The sequence below is a fragment of the Rousettus aegyptiacus genome, unplaced genomic scaffold (genome assembly GCF_014176215.1).
Source record: "Rousettus aegyptiacus isolate mRouAeg1 unplaced genomic scaffold, mRouAeg1.p scaffold_m13_p_11, whole genome shotgun sequence".
In the NCBI taxonomy this organism is placed as follows: Eukaryota; Metazoa; Chordata; class Mammalia; order Chiroptera; family Pteropodidae; genus Rousettus; species Rousettus aegyptiacus.
Window position 1 is genome coordinate 4,750,902 of NW_023416286.1, and position 16,419 is coordinate 4,767,320.

General features: G+C 40.9%; 1 protein-coding gene across 3 annotated transcripts in view; it reads right to left on the reverse strand.

Moving 5' to 3' along the window:
• N4BP2L2 (NEDD4 binding protein 2 like 2) overlaps nucleotides 1–16,419 on the reverse strand; it is a 55,103-nt gene that overhangs the window by 22,945 nt on the left and 15,739 nt on the right. The window contains exon 6 of one of the 3 annotated variants that reach the window (XM_016134326.2): nucleotides 15,842–15,985. In XM_016134326.2, the coding sequence (XP_015989812.2) occupies nucleotides 15,842–15,985 (144 nt within the window). Of the gene's footprint in view, nucleotides 1–12,436; nucleotides 15,986–16,419 lie in introns of those variants that run through there. The other 2 variants (XM_016134325.2, XM_036228437.1) reach the window with 2 other exon arrangements.

The window sequence follows — 16,419 nt, forward strand, 5'->3', positions numbered from 1 at the left end:
ATGCCCACTGGTTTAGTCTGCGTCCCTACACCAGCTCCAGGAGAGTAGAGACTTTGTTTTATCCACTGCGATGTCTCTCTCACCTAAAACAATACCTGGCACATAGTAAGCACTTATGGAAAACTGCTGAGGAGTAAACACATGCGTGAATAAATGCAACGCCGCTTCCTGCCCCTGGGCCTTTGATCACTCAGTTGCTACAGCCTACAGGCCTTTTTCTTAGAGCGTTCTTCCTTGCTAAATCCTACTTTAGGCCAGGCTTAGGCATCACCTCCTCCAGGAAGCCTTACCTGAACCCACTCTTCTGCATCTCACTCACTCAGTACCAGTCCCTTAACTGGACAGCGGGAAATGTTTTACTACCTCTTCTCACTGCTGGTTCACGTGTGTCAACCGCATCCCTCCAGTCAGGAAACGCCATTCCACCCCCAGTGCCTGCCGCCTCCACCTGCTGTTTCCCTCGGCACTGAGAACATCTACTTCGTACCTGCGGAGAGAATGCCCCGAGTCAAGACACACCTGACGCATCTAGGAAAACAAAGAGTTCTGCCGTGCACTGGGCGAGATCATGCGAGGAAGCAGCTTGGTTGTCTCCCATACTTGTCATGTTCTCATGGCTGCCGAATGCAAGGCTGCTGCTTCCTGGCCCCACTCAAAGCCAGTCCCACCCGGTCTCAATTCCAGTGTCCCGCCCCCCGCCGCCCCCCGTCAGGGATTCCACAGTCCCTGGCCCCTGAGAATGTCGACCCTTCGACATGCGCCTTGGCCGAGCCCTGACAACCCGAGACAAAGAGTGACAGTAAATTGTGGATGTTTCCCCTTCCACTCCCCTCCTCCACTCCACATCTTTCCAGAACAAGAGAAAACCCTTGTCCAAGGTAGGGAAGGCAGACAGGAAGCTTCTAGTCCACGCGTGTACCTTAAAGCCAGTCCGCCCCACGCACGACCGAGAAATGACACAGCTGAGCGCCGGTGAAGCATCCCACCACCACTCACGGTGACGACCGGCACCCCCAGCACGCACGCACGCAACCCTACTCACTCAGCTCCTAGCTCTCGACTGTCTCCCAGGTGGCAGGCCTATGTCTCCTCCGCATACTCTTTAGTGCTTCCCGAGGCTTTTAGTTAAGACCCATTATGGCTCTTTTTTACCTCCTTGGGTAAGATGCTCACCTGCGCTTCAGGCCTGGAGACCTACTCTGGGCTCTGTGCCTTCAGCAGATCTAACCCAGATCCTATCAGGAGAGAACTCATATGACAAAACACACATTTCCACATCAACTCCATACCACAGCAATCGACCAACATCTTGCTTAGAAAGTCTCAATGGCCAATTATTTAATTAAAAACTGGCTAGCTGCTTTTCCTTCAGATTTCCTTTCTCTACTGAAGACTATCCATTCTATGAACAACCTCATTGTTCTATAAGTGAACTGTTTCTAAATATAAAAATTCCTTCTACTTCCCTGTAAAGGTAGAAAATAATCTAAGTGAGTCAAAAAGAATGGTATGTTGTTAAAATTTGGTCTAATTTTAAAAACAAACAAATGAGGTATTAGTAATTATAACTTACAAGCTGCCTCTCTCACCCTCCAACATACACCCTCTTCCCCTGTCTACTGAGTCTTGCGACAACTGTCACTTCTGTAACTCTGTTATAAACAGAAAACCAACTTCCAGTCACACTGATATGCCCATCTTAAATGGCTCATTTCACAGGAGCCAGGCTGCAATTAACTTAAGTTTCACCCAACCACAGGTAAGCTGATGTCACACCGTCAGGTAAACAGTACACGGAATGTCATGCATGAAAAGTGAGGGGAAACGTGGCTTACTACTTTCAGTATGCTTGACATTAGAAAAAAAAAATGCTCTTTTTTCTCCTTTATTAAAGAAATGGATTCATGTCAGCCAGCCAATAAACTGCTCTGTGAAACTAATCGTGACAAACCTGCCCGTAAAGATGGGAAGAACCAACTGATTGGATCACACCACAGTCCGTACAACACAGGTGAAAAGTGCCACTTCACGAAAACGGCACGTGCACCACCAGCGCTGCTGGCACTATGCCAGTTTCACTCCCGCTGCCTATGCTGAGAAACGTGAATGTCTCTGATCATAACTAAAAAAAAATCACCTTGTCCTTCTAGATCCCATTCTAACCAGTATAAAATCGACTGCATTGTTTCACTCTCTGCCCATCCCTAGTGTATGTCAGAAGTGAAGAGGTGAAATTATCAAAAAACAAAATCACAGATTTCGAGGTAACGCAGGAGCCGTTTCAGCAGGAACTCTAACATACTCGTCTCCTTCAATCACTCCAATAACCCTGTTACTGATTGAGCATGTGTTACCCTCATTTAATTATGAAGAAAAGTTTCCAAAAATTAAGTAACTTTCCCAGGGTGCAGCCAGAACTGAACTGATCTCCAAATTCTGTGCTCCCCTAAAACTGGAGGTTTCTGCCCTGTACGCCCACCCAAGGCGCCTAGCACACCGTGGACTCTACGCTCAACCGCACTGTGGGTGCCGTCACCTGCACTGTGGATGCTGCCACCTGCCCTGTGGGTGCTGTCACCTGCCCTGTCGGGCAGCCCCACTATATACTCCTTAATGACACGTCTCATTTTCAGAAAGATTGAATTAAAAATTCGGAACCCTAATCCAGTCAAATGCCCTCACTTGACACATGAAGAAACTATCTTACAAGTACCTCTCACCTAGCTAATGTAACAGCTGTGGGTTTGCTAGGGCTGTGACAAAGTACCACCGCCTGGGGGGGCGTAAACAACATAAAGTTCTCGTCTCACAATTTTGGAGGTTAGAAGTCTGAGATCAGGTGTCAGCAGGGTTGGCTTCTTCTAAGGCCCCTCTCTTGGGCTGGTGGATGGCCTTCTTCCTCCAGCATCCTCGTGCGGTCTTTCCTTGTGTGTCTTGTGTCCTGATCGCTTCTTCTTCTAAGGACACCAGTCATATTAAGTTAAAGTCCATCCACATGACCTCATTTTATCCTAATTACCTCTTTAAAGGCCCTATCTCCAAAGACGATTACATTCTAAGGTACTGGAATTTATGACCTCCACATATGAATGTTAAGGAGACATAAATTCAGCCGGTCCATGACATTATACCCTCTGGCTCCCACGATTCATGATCTTCTCATATGCAAAATACATTCACCCCAAAGTCTTAATTCATTCTAGCATCCAACTCTAAGTCCAAAATCTCATCCAAATATCATTTAAATCAGGTAGGGTGGGCTTGAGGTACGATTCATCCTGAGGCCAAGCTCCTCTCCAACTTTGAACCTGTGAATCTAGAAAAGCTACCTGCTTTCAAAATACAACACGACAGACATCCCCGTTCCAAAAGGGAGACATGAGGAGAGATGAGAGGTGAGGGGTCCCAAGCAAGACCAAAACCTCATAAGGCAAATTTCATTAGATTTTAAGACTGAAAAACAATCCTCTGGCTCCATGCTGCTGCATTCTCCAGGCCCACTGACAAGGGGGCCCTGGCCTTCCGCGCTTGCCACTGTGGGAGTCCCGTCCCCTCTGGACACCGGTTGTGGTACGTCTGATCCCGTGGTGGCAGTGGCAGTCTTGCCACCCTCCGCACCACTTCAGGATCATTCTGTGTTCTTGAAGAACACATGTCCACAGCCAGGTGGCTCTGCTGGCTTGTCTTGCAGAATCCCAGACATCTAACATGACTCCCTTCAGGTCGTTCTGTCCCTGTCCCCCGAGTCCAAGCTAGCAGTTTTCTGCTGACATAACCCCAGCTCTATTCCTGCTGAGATAACCTAATGGGTTCACGTCACATGGCTATCAACAAACTTGGTGTCTCCAGAACACACTTTCTGATTTTTTCGCAATATGCACAGGCTGAGAATTTCCTCAATCTTCGTTTCGGTTCCTTTTGCTTAACAATTCCTTCTCCAATTTTTCCTTCTCCTCTTGAATTTTACTATACGCAGCAAAAAGAAACCAGGCCTCACCCTAACACTTTGCTTTAAAAATCTCAGCTAACTATCCAAGTTCATCACTTACAGGGTCTGTATTCCAAACACGGGGACAATTTAGCCAAGCTCTCCGCTGCTTTCCAGCAGGATGGCCTTCCCTCCAGCTTCCAGTAACACACTCACTTCTGTCTGTGACCTTGGCCGGAGCGCCTCCCACATCCCCACCTCTGCCAGCGCTGCGCCCGACCACACGTGTGTCTCTAGGACGGCAGCCTCTCCTCAGCTCCCTTCCAGAGCCCTCACCACGTTCTCCCTTCACGCCCGTTATTTCCACCAACAATCCCTAAAAGCAAACATGGCTTTTTTCTGACATGCATCTCAAAACTCTTCCAGCTTTCCCCATACCTAGTTCTAAGGCCACTACTACAGTTTTAGGTATTTGCCAGAGGAGCATCCCACTTCCCAGGACCAAAACCTATGTTAGTTTGCTGAAGCTACAAAGTACCACAGACTGGGTGGCTTAAACAATTTATTCTCTCACAATTTTGGATCTTAGAAGTCCAAGATCAAGGTATCGGCAGGGCTGATTCCTTCTGAGGCCTCTCGCCTTGGCTTGCAGATGGCTGTCCTCCTCCAGCATCTGCACGAGGTCCTCCCCTTGTGTCTGCGTCCCAATCTCTTCTTAGAAGGGTTCACTGTGCATTAGGAACCAACCCTATGACCTCATTTTATCTTAATTACCTCTTTAAAGGCCCTGATCCAAAAATAGCCACATTCTACATACTGGGGCTTAGGACTTCAACACATAAATTGGGGGGGGGGGGGGTTACAATTCAGCCTGTAACAAGCTAAGACTACTCATATTCACTTATTATATGACTATTGAGTATCACTCTTTCCCAGCCATTGTGCTAGTTGATGACCATGTGATGGTGAAGAAAACAGGTACCAGTTCTGACTCAAAAAGCTTAAAAATAATGGGGGAAAATCATATACAGGTAAACCTTGGAGATATCGTGGATTTGGTTCCAGACCACTGCAATAAAGTGAATATCACAATACAGTGAGTCGCACAAAGTTTTGGTATTCCAGTACATAGAAAAGTTATGTTACACTATACTACAGCAATAAATAGCATTATGTCAATAAAAGCAACGTACCTATTCTAACTAAAAATACTTTATTGCTAAAAATGCTGACCATCACCTGAGCCTTCAGCGAGTCATAGCGTCTTTGCTGGCGGAGGGTCTCGCCTTGACGTTGGTGGCCGCTGACTAATCTAGGTGGTGGCTGCTGACGGCCGGGTGGCTGTGGCAGTTACTTAAGACAGTGAAGTCTGCTGTGCCGGCTCCTTCGTGAAGTTTCTCTGCAGCACGCGATGCTGCGACAGCGTTTTACCCCCAGGACTCCCTTCAGCACTGGAGTCCGTCCTCTCAGACCCCCGCTGCTTCATCGACAAAGTTTGGGCCACGTTCTCAGTCCCGTGTCCACTTCAGCAACCTTCACGGCATCCTCACCGGGAGCTTTCCTCTTAAGAAACCACTCTCTTTGCTCATCCCTGAGAAGCGACTCCTCGCCCGTTAGTTCCAGCACGAGGATGCAATTCGGTCGCGTCTCCGGGCTCCACGGCTAACTCTGGTTCTCCTGCCGTTTCCACGTTTGCGGTGACTTCCTCCACCGAAGCCGTGAACCCCTCAGGGTCAACCACCAGGGCTGGAATCCACTTCTTCCAAACCCCTGTTCATGTCGGTGTTTTACCTCTTCCCGTGAATCACGAATGTTCTTAACGACACCTCGAATGGGGAATCCTTTCCAGGTTTTCAGGTCACTGTGCCCGGATCCGTCAGAGGAATCACCATCTGCGGCAGCTGCAGCTGACACGAACCATTTCTTAAATAACGAGACCTGAAATTCAGAATCACTCCTTGATCCCTGGGCTGCAGAATGGTTGTGTTCGCAGGCGTGAGAACATCATCGATCTCACTGTCCGTCTCCACCAGAGCTCTTGGGTGACCAGGGGACTTGTCAACGAGCAGTCGTATTCGGGAAGGAATCCTTTCTTCTGAGCAGCAGGTCTCAATAGTGGGCTCGGAACACTGAGTAAACTGTGTTGTAAACAGATGTTGTCACCCAGCTTGTCGTTCCACACACAGAGCCCAGGTGGAGTGGACTTAGCGTCTTTTGTGAAGCCCTAGGGTGTTCAGAATGCTGAATGAGCACTGGCTTTAACTTAGTCACCGGCTGCATCAGCCCCTAACGAGTCAGTCAGCCTGTCCTCGGGAGCTTTGAAGCCAGGCATGGACCTCTCTCAGCCACGAGAGTCCAGCTGGCATCGTCTTCCAGTATGAGGCTGCTACGTCTCCACCGAAAACCTGCTGTTCGGAGCAGCCGCCTTCACCGATCACCTTAGCGGAACCTGGACACCTGGCTGCAGCCTCCCCGTCAGCACCTGTCGCTTCACCCCGCACCTCGTCATGGAGACGGCTTCTCTCCCTAAACCTCATGGACCAGACTGCCAGCCTCAGCCTTTTCTCCTGCGGCCTCCTCGCCTCTCGGCCTTCACAGGGTCGGGGGCAGGCAGGGCCTCGCTCTGGACCAGGCTCTGGCTTGAGGGGGTCGGGGGCTGACTTCTACCCGGACCCCTGAGACGTCCTCCGTATCAGCAAAGAGGCCGATTTGCGCTCTCACTCGTGTGCTCGCTGGAGCAGCGCTGCTACTTTCCTTCCAGAACTTTCCCTTTGCACTCACGGCTTGGCCGACGCACGAGAGGCCTCGCGTTTGGCCCAGCTCCACGCCCAGCCGCCATCCTCACTGAGCTCGGTCATGTCCAGCTTCTACTTTAAAGTGAGAGACATGGGACTCTTCCTCTCACGGGAACACGTAGAGGGCCCTGCGGGGTTGTTAGGTGGCCTGACAGCACTGCTGTGGTGTCTCAGGGAACAGGGAGGCCGGAGGAGAGGGGGAGACGGGGACGGCCAGTGGGTGGAGTGGTCAGCGCACACGTTTATTAAGCTGTTGTCTTATGTGGGTGTGGTTGGGGGGACCCAAAGCAATGACAGTAGTGACATCAGAGATCACTGACCACAGGCCACCATGACACATACAGTGGGAGAATTACCAAAATGTGACACAGACCTGAAGTGAGCAAATGCAGTTGGAAAAATGGCACCAACAGACTTGCTGTTGCCATAAACCTTCGATTTGTAAAAAAAAACAAAACAGTATCTGTGAAGCACAATAAAGCCAGCCACAATAAAACAAGGTTTTATGCCTGTACTCATACAAAATAACGAAGTATGTGAGGTGAGAGCAACCACACGTCACCTGGACCTCACCAAGCCCGCTACGTCCGCACAGGCTCCCCCCGGAGAGCCCCGAGCTGAAGGCTAAGTGTGAAGGGTGCGTGCGCACTGAACCTCCCAGGAGGAAGAAACACCACATTCAGGGAACTGAGGGGTGCCCGGCAGGGCTAGAGTAATGAGAGTAACGAACATGGGGCTGGGTGGGAAGGGAGAGGCCACCGCCAACCTCAGTCCTGGATGACACGTCACGGCTTCCAGTCTTGAGCCTGACAGCTGTGGGAAGCTACCCCGAGGCAGTGTGTGTGATGGCATTTCGTCTTACAAAGATCACCTGGGCACGGGGGAGACACCACGGGGCTGGTTACACCGACGTGTGTGCCTGGTGAAAACCTGCTATGCACTTATAATCACGCACTTTTCTACACGTACACTGTGCAGACAGGGGGTTAGAATGGAGCAAGCATTGATGTGGGAGCCCCAGTCTCAGTAAGAGATCATTTTAACTAGAAAGAGGGCAGTCAAAAATGGAGACACTCAAACGGTTTTTAAGTGGCGAAATCCACAGACCCCGCTGGTGGGTCGACCACGAAGGGGCAGGAAGCACTAAAGATGACTCCCAAGTTGCCAGCTCGTGGAAATAGAAGGTAGAGACATTCACTGGGTGAGGAAATCCTAGAGCCCGTGAGATGGGAGGGCAAAGTCCCAGGTTCAATTTTCCAAGCTTAAAAGAAACGTTGGGTGGGCAGTTAAGGATACAGGCTTGAGCTCAGGAGGACAGGTCTGAGAAGAAGATACATCTGAGGTCGGCAGTGTTAACAATAGCAGCAGTGGGTATAAAACCCGCCAGCCAGTGCTTAATGAGTTCCTACAGTACCACAGGCAGGGGTTTAGACTTTGTGGATGCACCTGTAACAAAATAAACAAGTTCTCACAGAACTTACATGCCAATTCAGGAAGACCTACAACAAATCGGTATTAAATAACTTCAACTACTAAGTACTATGACGAAAATAAAACAGGCTGATGTGAAAGGGTGGGGCTGCTCTCCTTCAGTCTGAATGGCCAGGGAAGGCCCCTCTGCGGCTGTGACACTGAGCCGCAATCTGAATGCTGAGTGAACGCCAGGCACAGGAGGAGACCGCCATTCCGAGAGAGTTAGTGCCCAACGCAAGATCAAACCTAGCTTGTCTGAACAAACAGAGCAGTGTAAACGGAAGGCAGTGGATGAAGAGAGCTGCAGGTGCTGGGGGTCAGGGCAGAGGCCAAGGACCAGATTACGCAGTTTGAGCAGGAAGCAACGGAAAACTGTACAGGTCTCTAGCTGCTCTGTGAATAAAATTACAGGACGGCAAAGATGTGAGTGGAGAGACGCTTATGCCCAGGTGAGAAAAGTTGAAATCTCATAGGAAAGCAAAGAGCAAGAAGAGAAGGCAGCAAAGGGGGCACGGAAGTACCCACAGAGACATGAACAAAAACCATTGGAGGAAAATCCTTGAAGGAAAAAAGTGATCTGGAGTCAAATGCTCGCTGAGTAGTCATATGAGGACTGAAGGATGCTCAACGAAGAGGAATATTCCGGAGACCTTAAAATCTAGTGGAATGACAGGGGCAGAAGCTAAAATGGAATAGGCTGAATTTGGAGAGTAGACGGAAAAAAGACAGTGGGTGTAGACAATCCTGTAGAGAAGCCTGGCTATGAATGAGTGGTATCAAAAATGAGACACTTTGAGAGACTTGGTCGTGTTTAAATGTGGACAGACTGAAAAAGGCAGGCAAGATTAAAGCGACAGAGAGAAAAATAACTGACGACATAGAAAGAACCCTGAGAAGGAAGGTACACGATGCAATCCAGAGCACAGGCGAAGGCACTAGCCTGGGATGGGAGGAGGGCTACCCTCTCTACTGAAATCGGAGAAAAGGGGATGGACACAAATGGGGTACAACCCCGATGGTCACACCCTGACAGTAATGTGTTCTCTCCACTGAAATTGTGCTACAAAGATTCTGAAAAGTATTCCACGCAGGACAACGAACTGACTAAATAAAAGTTAAATTGAAGTTACTTCGCCTGAAGAAGCAAATAACAACAATACATACGATCCTTGTAGCCTTAACAATTTCTTTCCTATCAGTCCCGATTTAAATTTGGCTCACTTTTAATTCAAAATATCTAGCCCAGACCTATCACACTTCCTGTAAATACTTCAATTTACTTATATTAGAAATGTTTTAACCACATCTTTGCCAGTGTTATACTATACTATACTCCAATAACCTCAATTACATAATATACGGCTTTCTAGATTCCTGAACTAAAAACTACCTTAATCATGAAACCAGTGCTTTTTCTTCTTCCATGAAATCTTCCCTATTCTAACAAAAACTCCACCTCTGATTTCCCGTTTAGAAACAATAAAGAAAAAACTACCCTTATGAAATGAAGAAAAAGTTAGCTAAAATAAAAAAAGGCAAACAGTCAACAGTAAGAATTCTTCATCTGTAGGGTTTTTTGGTAAAAGGTAATTAATTCAACACGTTAATCCAAAACCTGTTAATTCATTGTTGTAAACTTAATTGGCTCATTACAGTTCTTTAATTTTGAAAAATTAATTTAAACAACATAAACAAAAGAAAAAACTCCTTTGATTGAGAAAACAATTTCCATGACATCTACTATTAGCACACTTAAGTGGACAGTAAAAGGAAAATAAATTAAAATCACTTAAAAACAGTTTGATCTATTTTAGGAAATATTGTCTCAAGATTAATCAGCAAAAGCTTAATTTTGAATACCACACATTTTAAATACTAATTAAAATCAGAAACTATTAAATTTTAAACATCGAAGCACAACAGCATATGTAAAAATTCAATTGAAAAGATCACTGAAACATTATAAATTGTTTATTTTTGCAAAAATCATTTAAACATTAAATTGTATAAATGTGTTTACTTCCAATCTTGACTTTTAAAAACCGCATTCTAAATAAATGGCCACTTATAGGTTTTTTCACTCAACTTCACTGATAAATCAACATACTTTCTAACCCTATAAATCAAAGGCACAGTAAAAACACATTCAACTCTTCATTGAAATTTTTCCTACCTTAAAAAAAAACTAAATTAAAAAAAAGACAACATAGTATAAAAGATAAAATGGGATATGTGGAATATGTGTGATGCTGATTTTAATCCCAGCTACATCTCTCTCTAGAGAAGTTATGTTGGATAAATTACTTAACCTCTTAAAAGTTTTCTATTCATATATCCCTTAGAGATTGTTGTGAAAATTGCAGACTGTAACAATCACAGTTAAAATAAGGCCTGCTGACAGGCATTTTATTTAATGACTACCTAAATGAGTATTATTAAATTAAGGCTTGTTGGTATAACTTCCTATTGATCACTGTAGCAACACTGTAGAACGTAAAGATCCACTGTAGAAGCTGAACTCAAAATAGCTACCAACTTTCCTTCAAAATCATTCAGTTCTTTAAGATGTGCAGATTCAATATGATGTAACAGTGAATTCTATAATAGTGAATTTCCAACTCCTATTTATCAATTAGTCTACCACCAATCATGATGCTTAAGTGTTGTAAAAAAATTTTTCTCAAATCCATACATCCAAATACTACGCCACGTTTATAGGAGCCCTAACAAATGAGTAACAGTGATAGCCTTTTATAAATCGTTCCAAGTATTTTTTTTTGTATCTGAGTTCTACCTAAAGCACAAGGTTAGGAAACTAACTACAAAGATCCATGGTCTGTAAGTGTAACATGGTTAAATAAGGTTCATAAGAAACAATGAGTTCAGTGGAAACAGGAGGAGAAAAGAAATTACCTTCCTTTTGTCAGTCACTTACCATCCCAGCATCTTCATTAAAAATGCTATGAGGTTACACAGGATAGCTGAGTAGAAAATGGATAGAAGAAAATACTATAAAAGATACGTGGTTTCTAATATTAAGACAGAAAAAAAAAAAAACCCAAAAGCACTTAAGAATAGAAAGAACCCACAATTCTTTCCCAAAATCAAATTTTCTATCATTTTGTTATACTAAAAAAACCTGAAGAGTTCTGAATTACAACTGAAGAGCCAGTAACAGAGTTCCACGATTATAACTACTAGTTTTAGGTGAACTAATCTCAAGCGCAAAACTTTAATTTTATATGTCCCATCTGATAAACTAAAACTGCAAATACAGAAAACTATCCAAATAATAAACTATCAATAGAGTCTGCAGTGTATTTCTGCAAACTCTATTGAACTTGAACACGATTTTAACCATGAATGAACAGATTATTCTTACTTTTATTCCTTAGGTACTAATAAAGTTGAGGCAAAAGACCAACAGCTCATCTCAAAAGCTCTCAATCTTCCCATTTACAAAACAAGTTCAATTAAAAAAAAAAACCATGCAAATATTAATTGGACAATACTCCTAGACAGAGTCTTCAGTTACTCACCAAAGTAGGTATATAATGCGTCTAGTTCTAAGATTAGGGGTTGGACTATAGTGTGTCCATTCTAGATAAAATAATATCTATTTCTCATATTTAAATGTAAGACAGCTTATTGAAGTTACTGGGCTCTGTACTGGGAAGTGTACTATAATATGTAATTATTGCAATTATCACACCTGGAATGTGACAGGATTATCATTCAGAGAACCAAATTTGCAAGGAGGAAAGGGAAGAAAATAAGATGATTTCTAATCTAAACGACAGACTTTAAATTTATCAAAAAGTCAAAACCTTCCAACAGCCTTAGCTTCAAAAATAACTACTTACTCTTGAGAATCTCTTTACAGTTATTTGTGCTTCTCTTTCCCCTAGTTTCTGTGCATAATTTGACAGTGACGATGCATTATAAATTTTCATTAAAAAATATTCAATATTAAGCTTAGACACATGTATATTCTATTACAAAAGTTATGTCATTCAGTGTAGTCTAACTGAAGATAATGAATGTAAATTATAGCCATTCTATTACAAGTTCCAGAACTTAGTTGCAAAAATCCTAATTTATTCAAGGTTTGCACTAAAATTTACAAACGCAAAAGTGAAAATGTTTCAGACTTAAAACACTTGACAATTTGAATCAACTGAATTACTTTAAATGCTGCTTTGCAAAGTAAAAAAAAAGTAATAAAAAAAGACACAAGACAATCGATCACTAATTACTTCTATTTCAGAATCCATTTTAACAAATTTACCACTCTAAACATACTTTTAAGGAGAAAATCCAGTACACATACAAAGACCAATTGATTTAGCAGTATGTTAACTTTAAGAATAAAGTAAAAATTGAAATGCTAATCTTATTTAATTGGTAAAGAGAAAGAACACCATCGCAAAAAAAGAGTTATCTTTAATTCCTTAAACACTCCTTTCCCTGTAAATAACAATTATAGCTACTGATTCTAACAGAAAAAATTTTACAAATTGTAACCCATAAAACTTAACTCTAAAAACCACTAATTCAATCAGCTCTTTCCACTGCCTCCAATTATTTATTCAAAATGGTCACTGTAACAAAACTAACATTTCGTTATGATTCTAGACTAAGAGGTGTTATTCTATTTATATGGGTTGCAGATGTTAAACAAAAACACAGGTAAGAAGACTTCATCACTAATTACTGAATTCTCAGTTACTGCATTTATGTTTGAATACAACATAAAACTTCAATAGAGGCTAGCAAACCTATCTGGTCAAGGCACTAATACATCAACAACCACATTTCTTCAACATTTTTCCAAAGAGACCACCACCAATTTTCTTTATAAATACTTAGAAAACCAGGCTCAGAAAATAGACATTTCTGTAATACAAGAAACTCGAATTTGGTCAGAACAAATATTTTACACCATTTGAAATTATGAACTGGTCAAAACTTATCTACATATAAAACTGGAAAATTCTATGATCTGTATTAGACAAGAGATAAGCAAACTTCAAATACTTATAGCCACCCTATCATTCCAACAATATAATCCAATCTGTTGTAAAAAATCTTACTTTAAAAGACATAAAACATTTAAAAAGTTAACATTTTCTTTTAGAAAGGTGAATACTGAAATAAAGATGATCTATTTAAAAAGCAATATCAAAAGTTCAATTCCTTACAAGTATTTTTACTAACAGGATTATGACATACAAAAAAATTATAAATTTGCTTATCAAAAAGCGATTTTAACACCAAGCCAATGAAAAAACAATTTATCTTACTGAACCAAACTAGAAACAGGACTGCACATAACTAAAATGTATTTCATTTTAAATATGGTGACTAATGCCTAGTTTATTCTTTGTGAAGGAAAGCAACTCAGAATGCAAGATAGCCATCTGGTGGCTAATCCATTAAGAATATATTTGAATTTATATATATGAGACTAGCAGAAAAAATTGATAAAAATCTTTAATTGGAAAATTTCATATTTTTATAGATTTTTAACATCAAGAAATGACTTATAACAGTGATTTGGGGTATCTTTTACTGCATATTCATTCCTCTATTCTGTTACTGCTCAAAATATAAAAATTAAAATTATTCAGAATTCTTGGGGAACCATTAATTTGTCTTAAAAAAATGGAAAGTCTTTCAGAACTGAATTTCCCTGCCTCAAAAAGCATTTGTAACTTTTTAAAAAATCAGTAATTGGTTAATGCTCTCTGATTATTTAGTACTCAGAAGTACTAGGAAATGAAGCTGAATCTGTAATAAAATCTGGAAATTTTTTTGACTTACTATATCTAACACAAATATTTTTCCTCATAATTTTTATGTTCCAAAGGTAATTTTCTACTTCCTTAAAATACATTTGACTAATCAAGAGCTCATTATTCAAAAAACTATAACTATATAGTACTATTAGTCCTAAACAAAGTTTTATAAAGACAAATGAGACAAAAAGACACACAGTATATATCTAAGTTTCACCTGTCTCTAAATTAAATTCCTCTGTGCTTTTTGAAAATGTGCTAATTTACATAATAAAATATTGGGAAATGCAAGTCCAAATAACCAAGAAGTATTACTTTGAAACAAAACAATATATGAAAATAGTGGATGAAGGAAATGTATGTATAAAAATATATATATATATAAAATATACATTTACACACGAAACATGAGTTAGCATATTCCTACTACATCATATTTAGTTAAAATAAACAAATACATACAAACATACATATGTGTTAAACAGGATAAAGCAAGGTAATACCCATTTAAGTGTAAACAGCACTGAAAATTACAAATAAATGGAAATAATATTCTTGTCTCACTAAAGGCAGTGGTGGAGAGCATTGTACAGTTTTGAGCCCTGCAACTTAAAAAGTAACATAAAGATATGGGAGAACATTTTAGGTAAAGTGGAAAAGAACAGAAAAAACCTTTAAAACAACATACAAAGAAAGATTACTGGGACTCAGGATGGGCTGGTTTATGAGAAAGTTTAAAGGCCATGGGAACACTATTATGTAAAACATATGAAGGATCATAATATTTTTTAAAAATCTCATGTACTTAGCTGGTATTTTTTCCCCCTAAAAGAGTAAATCAAAGCAAAGGTTACGATGAATTACAAGATCTTTGAAATAAATTTTATCTTAGTTTTTAAATTTTAAGTGAAGGAGCACACTCTAACAAAGAAAACTGTCCAGTGAGATAATGACTGGCTCTACAGAAAAATTAAAACCAGGATAAATAAAATACCCTACAGGACAAGTCTCCTTATAATTAAAGCTAAAGAGCTCTCCAATATTTTTTTTGTATTAGAATTAATACTGTCCTAAATAGAAAAACGTGATACATATCAGAAATGCCTGAGAGCTTTTCCTGAATATATAGTGATTTCTGTTTGTCCATTCCAGATCTGAAGAGAGTGTGTGGGGGAGGGGGTGATAGAAGGTAGGAGAGGATGGCTTGAGAAGGATGATGAATATGTATATATTATGAATATGTATATTATGGAGAAAACTCCCAGGTGACTAATATACCTATGGCATTTGGTGGACAATTTTAACTAATATGCTAATTATAGCTTAAAAATATTTTTGTCACACAGATGAATCTGCAGAAACAAAATTTTACCTACATAATGAACAGGAGAATCAACCATGGTGCCTATGAATAGTATTTCCTGCATATTTAAGGTACTTAAGGAAAAATACTTAAGTTTTATGAAAAGTTATATTTAGGCATGAACTATAAAACTATTAAACACTATTTAGAAAACAGATAGAATTAGTTCAAAATTCAATTGTAGAAAAACATTCTACTTCTTACCCAGTCAGGTGTCTTCATAATAGCCGAAGGTATTACAACAGATTATAAAAACATTTAAAATACAATTTTATATAATTTTTATTTACACTTTAGAATTTAAGTAACTTGCTGGGAACACCTTCTGTGAGGCAATGTAGTCTTTTACTTGAAACTATTTAAACTTCAAGAAAGGCTCACTAATTTTTTCAAGTGCAAGCAACAAAAGTGTTAGCTGAAAACAGCCAACTAATGGTTATGCGTGGCACAGACTTGATTATGTGAGCCCAAAGAGCCTCCCCACCTCTGTGTCCCCTCCAAAGGAGGCCTGAGTGTGCTTCTGTGCCCCGGTTCCACTGAATTCATTACAATAGAGATGGACATTTGATATTCATAACGATCCAACATCTGAGCAATCTTCTTTCGAGACACACCGTGTTTATTCCTCCTACCAAAAAAGAAAAAGAGTTTAATTCTTTTTTAAGGATGTATAGGCTCAGAGATTAAGCTGTTTTAGAGTAAGAGAGTACAGACTCTAAATCACATTTTGCAAATAAATATAGAAGACACACCTCATTTACCAACATTTTATACCAAAAAACTTATACTGGTTCTCTCAAAGTTTTTAACAGTATTTAAAAAGGTTTAATGATATCATAAATCAGAATAAAATGTTAACTGAATGCACCTTCATTCACATAGAACTACTAATTCACTGAACTGAGGTAATTTTTCATATTTGTTAATATCAAAATCAAAGATTATGGGACACAGTTTTGAGAATTACAGAAGAACTGAATAGATCTGTAAGACTTACAAAAATCAAGTTATCAAATATTTATCGCTTTTTAAAAATTATTTAAGACATTTCCTATTACATTT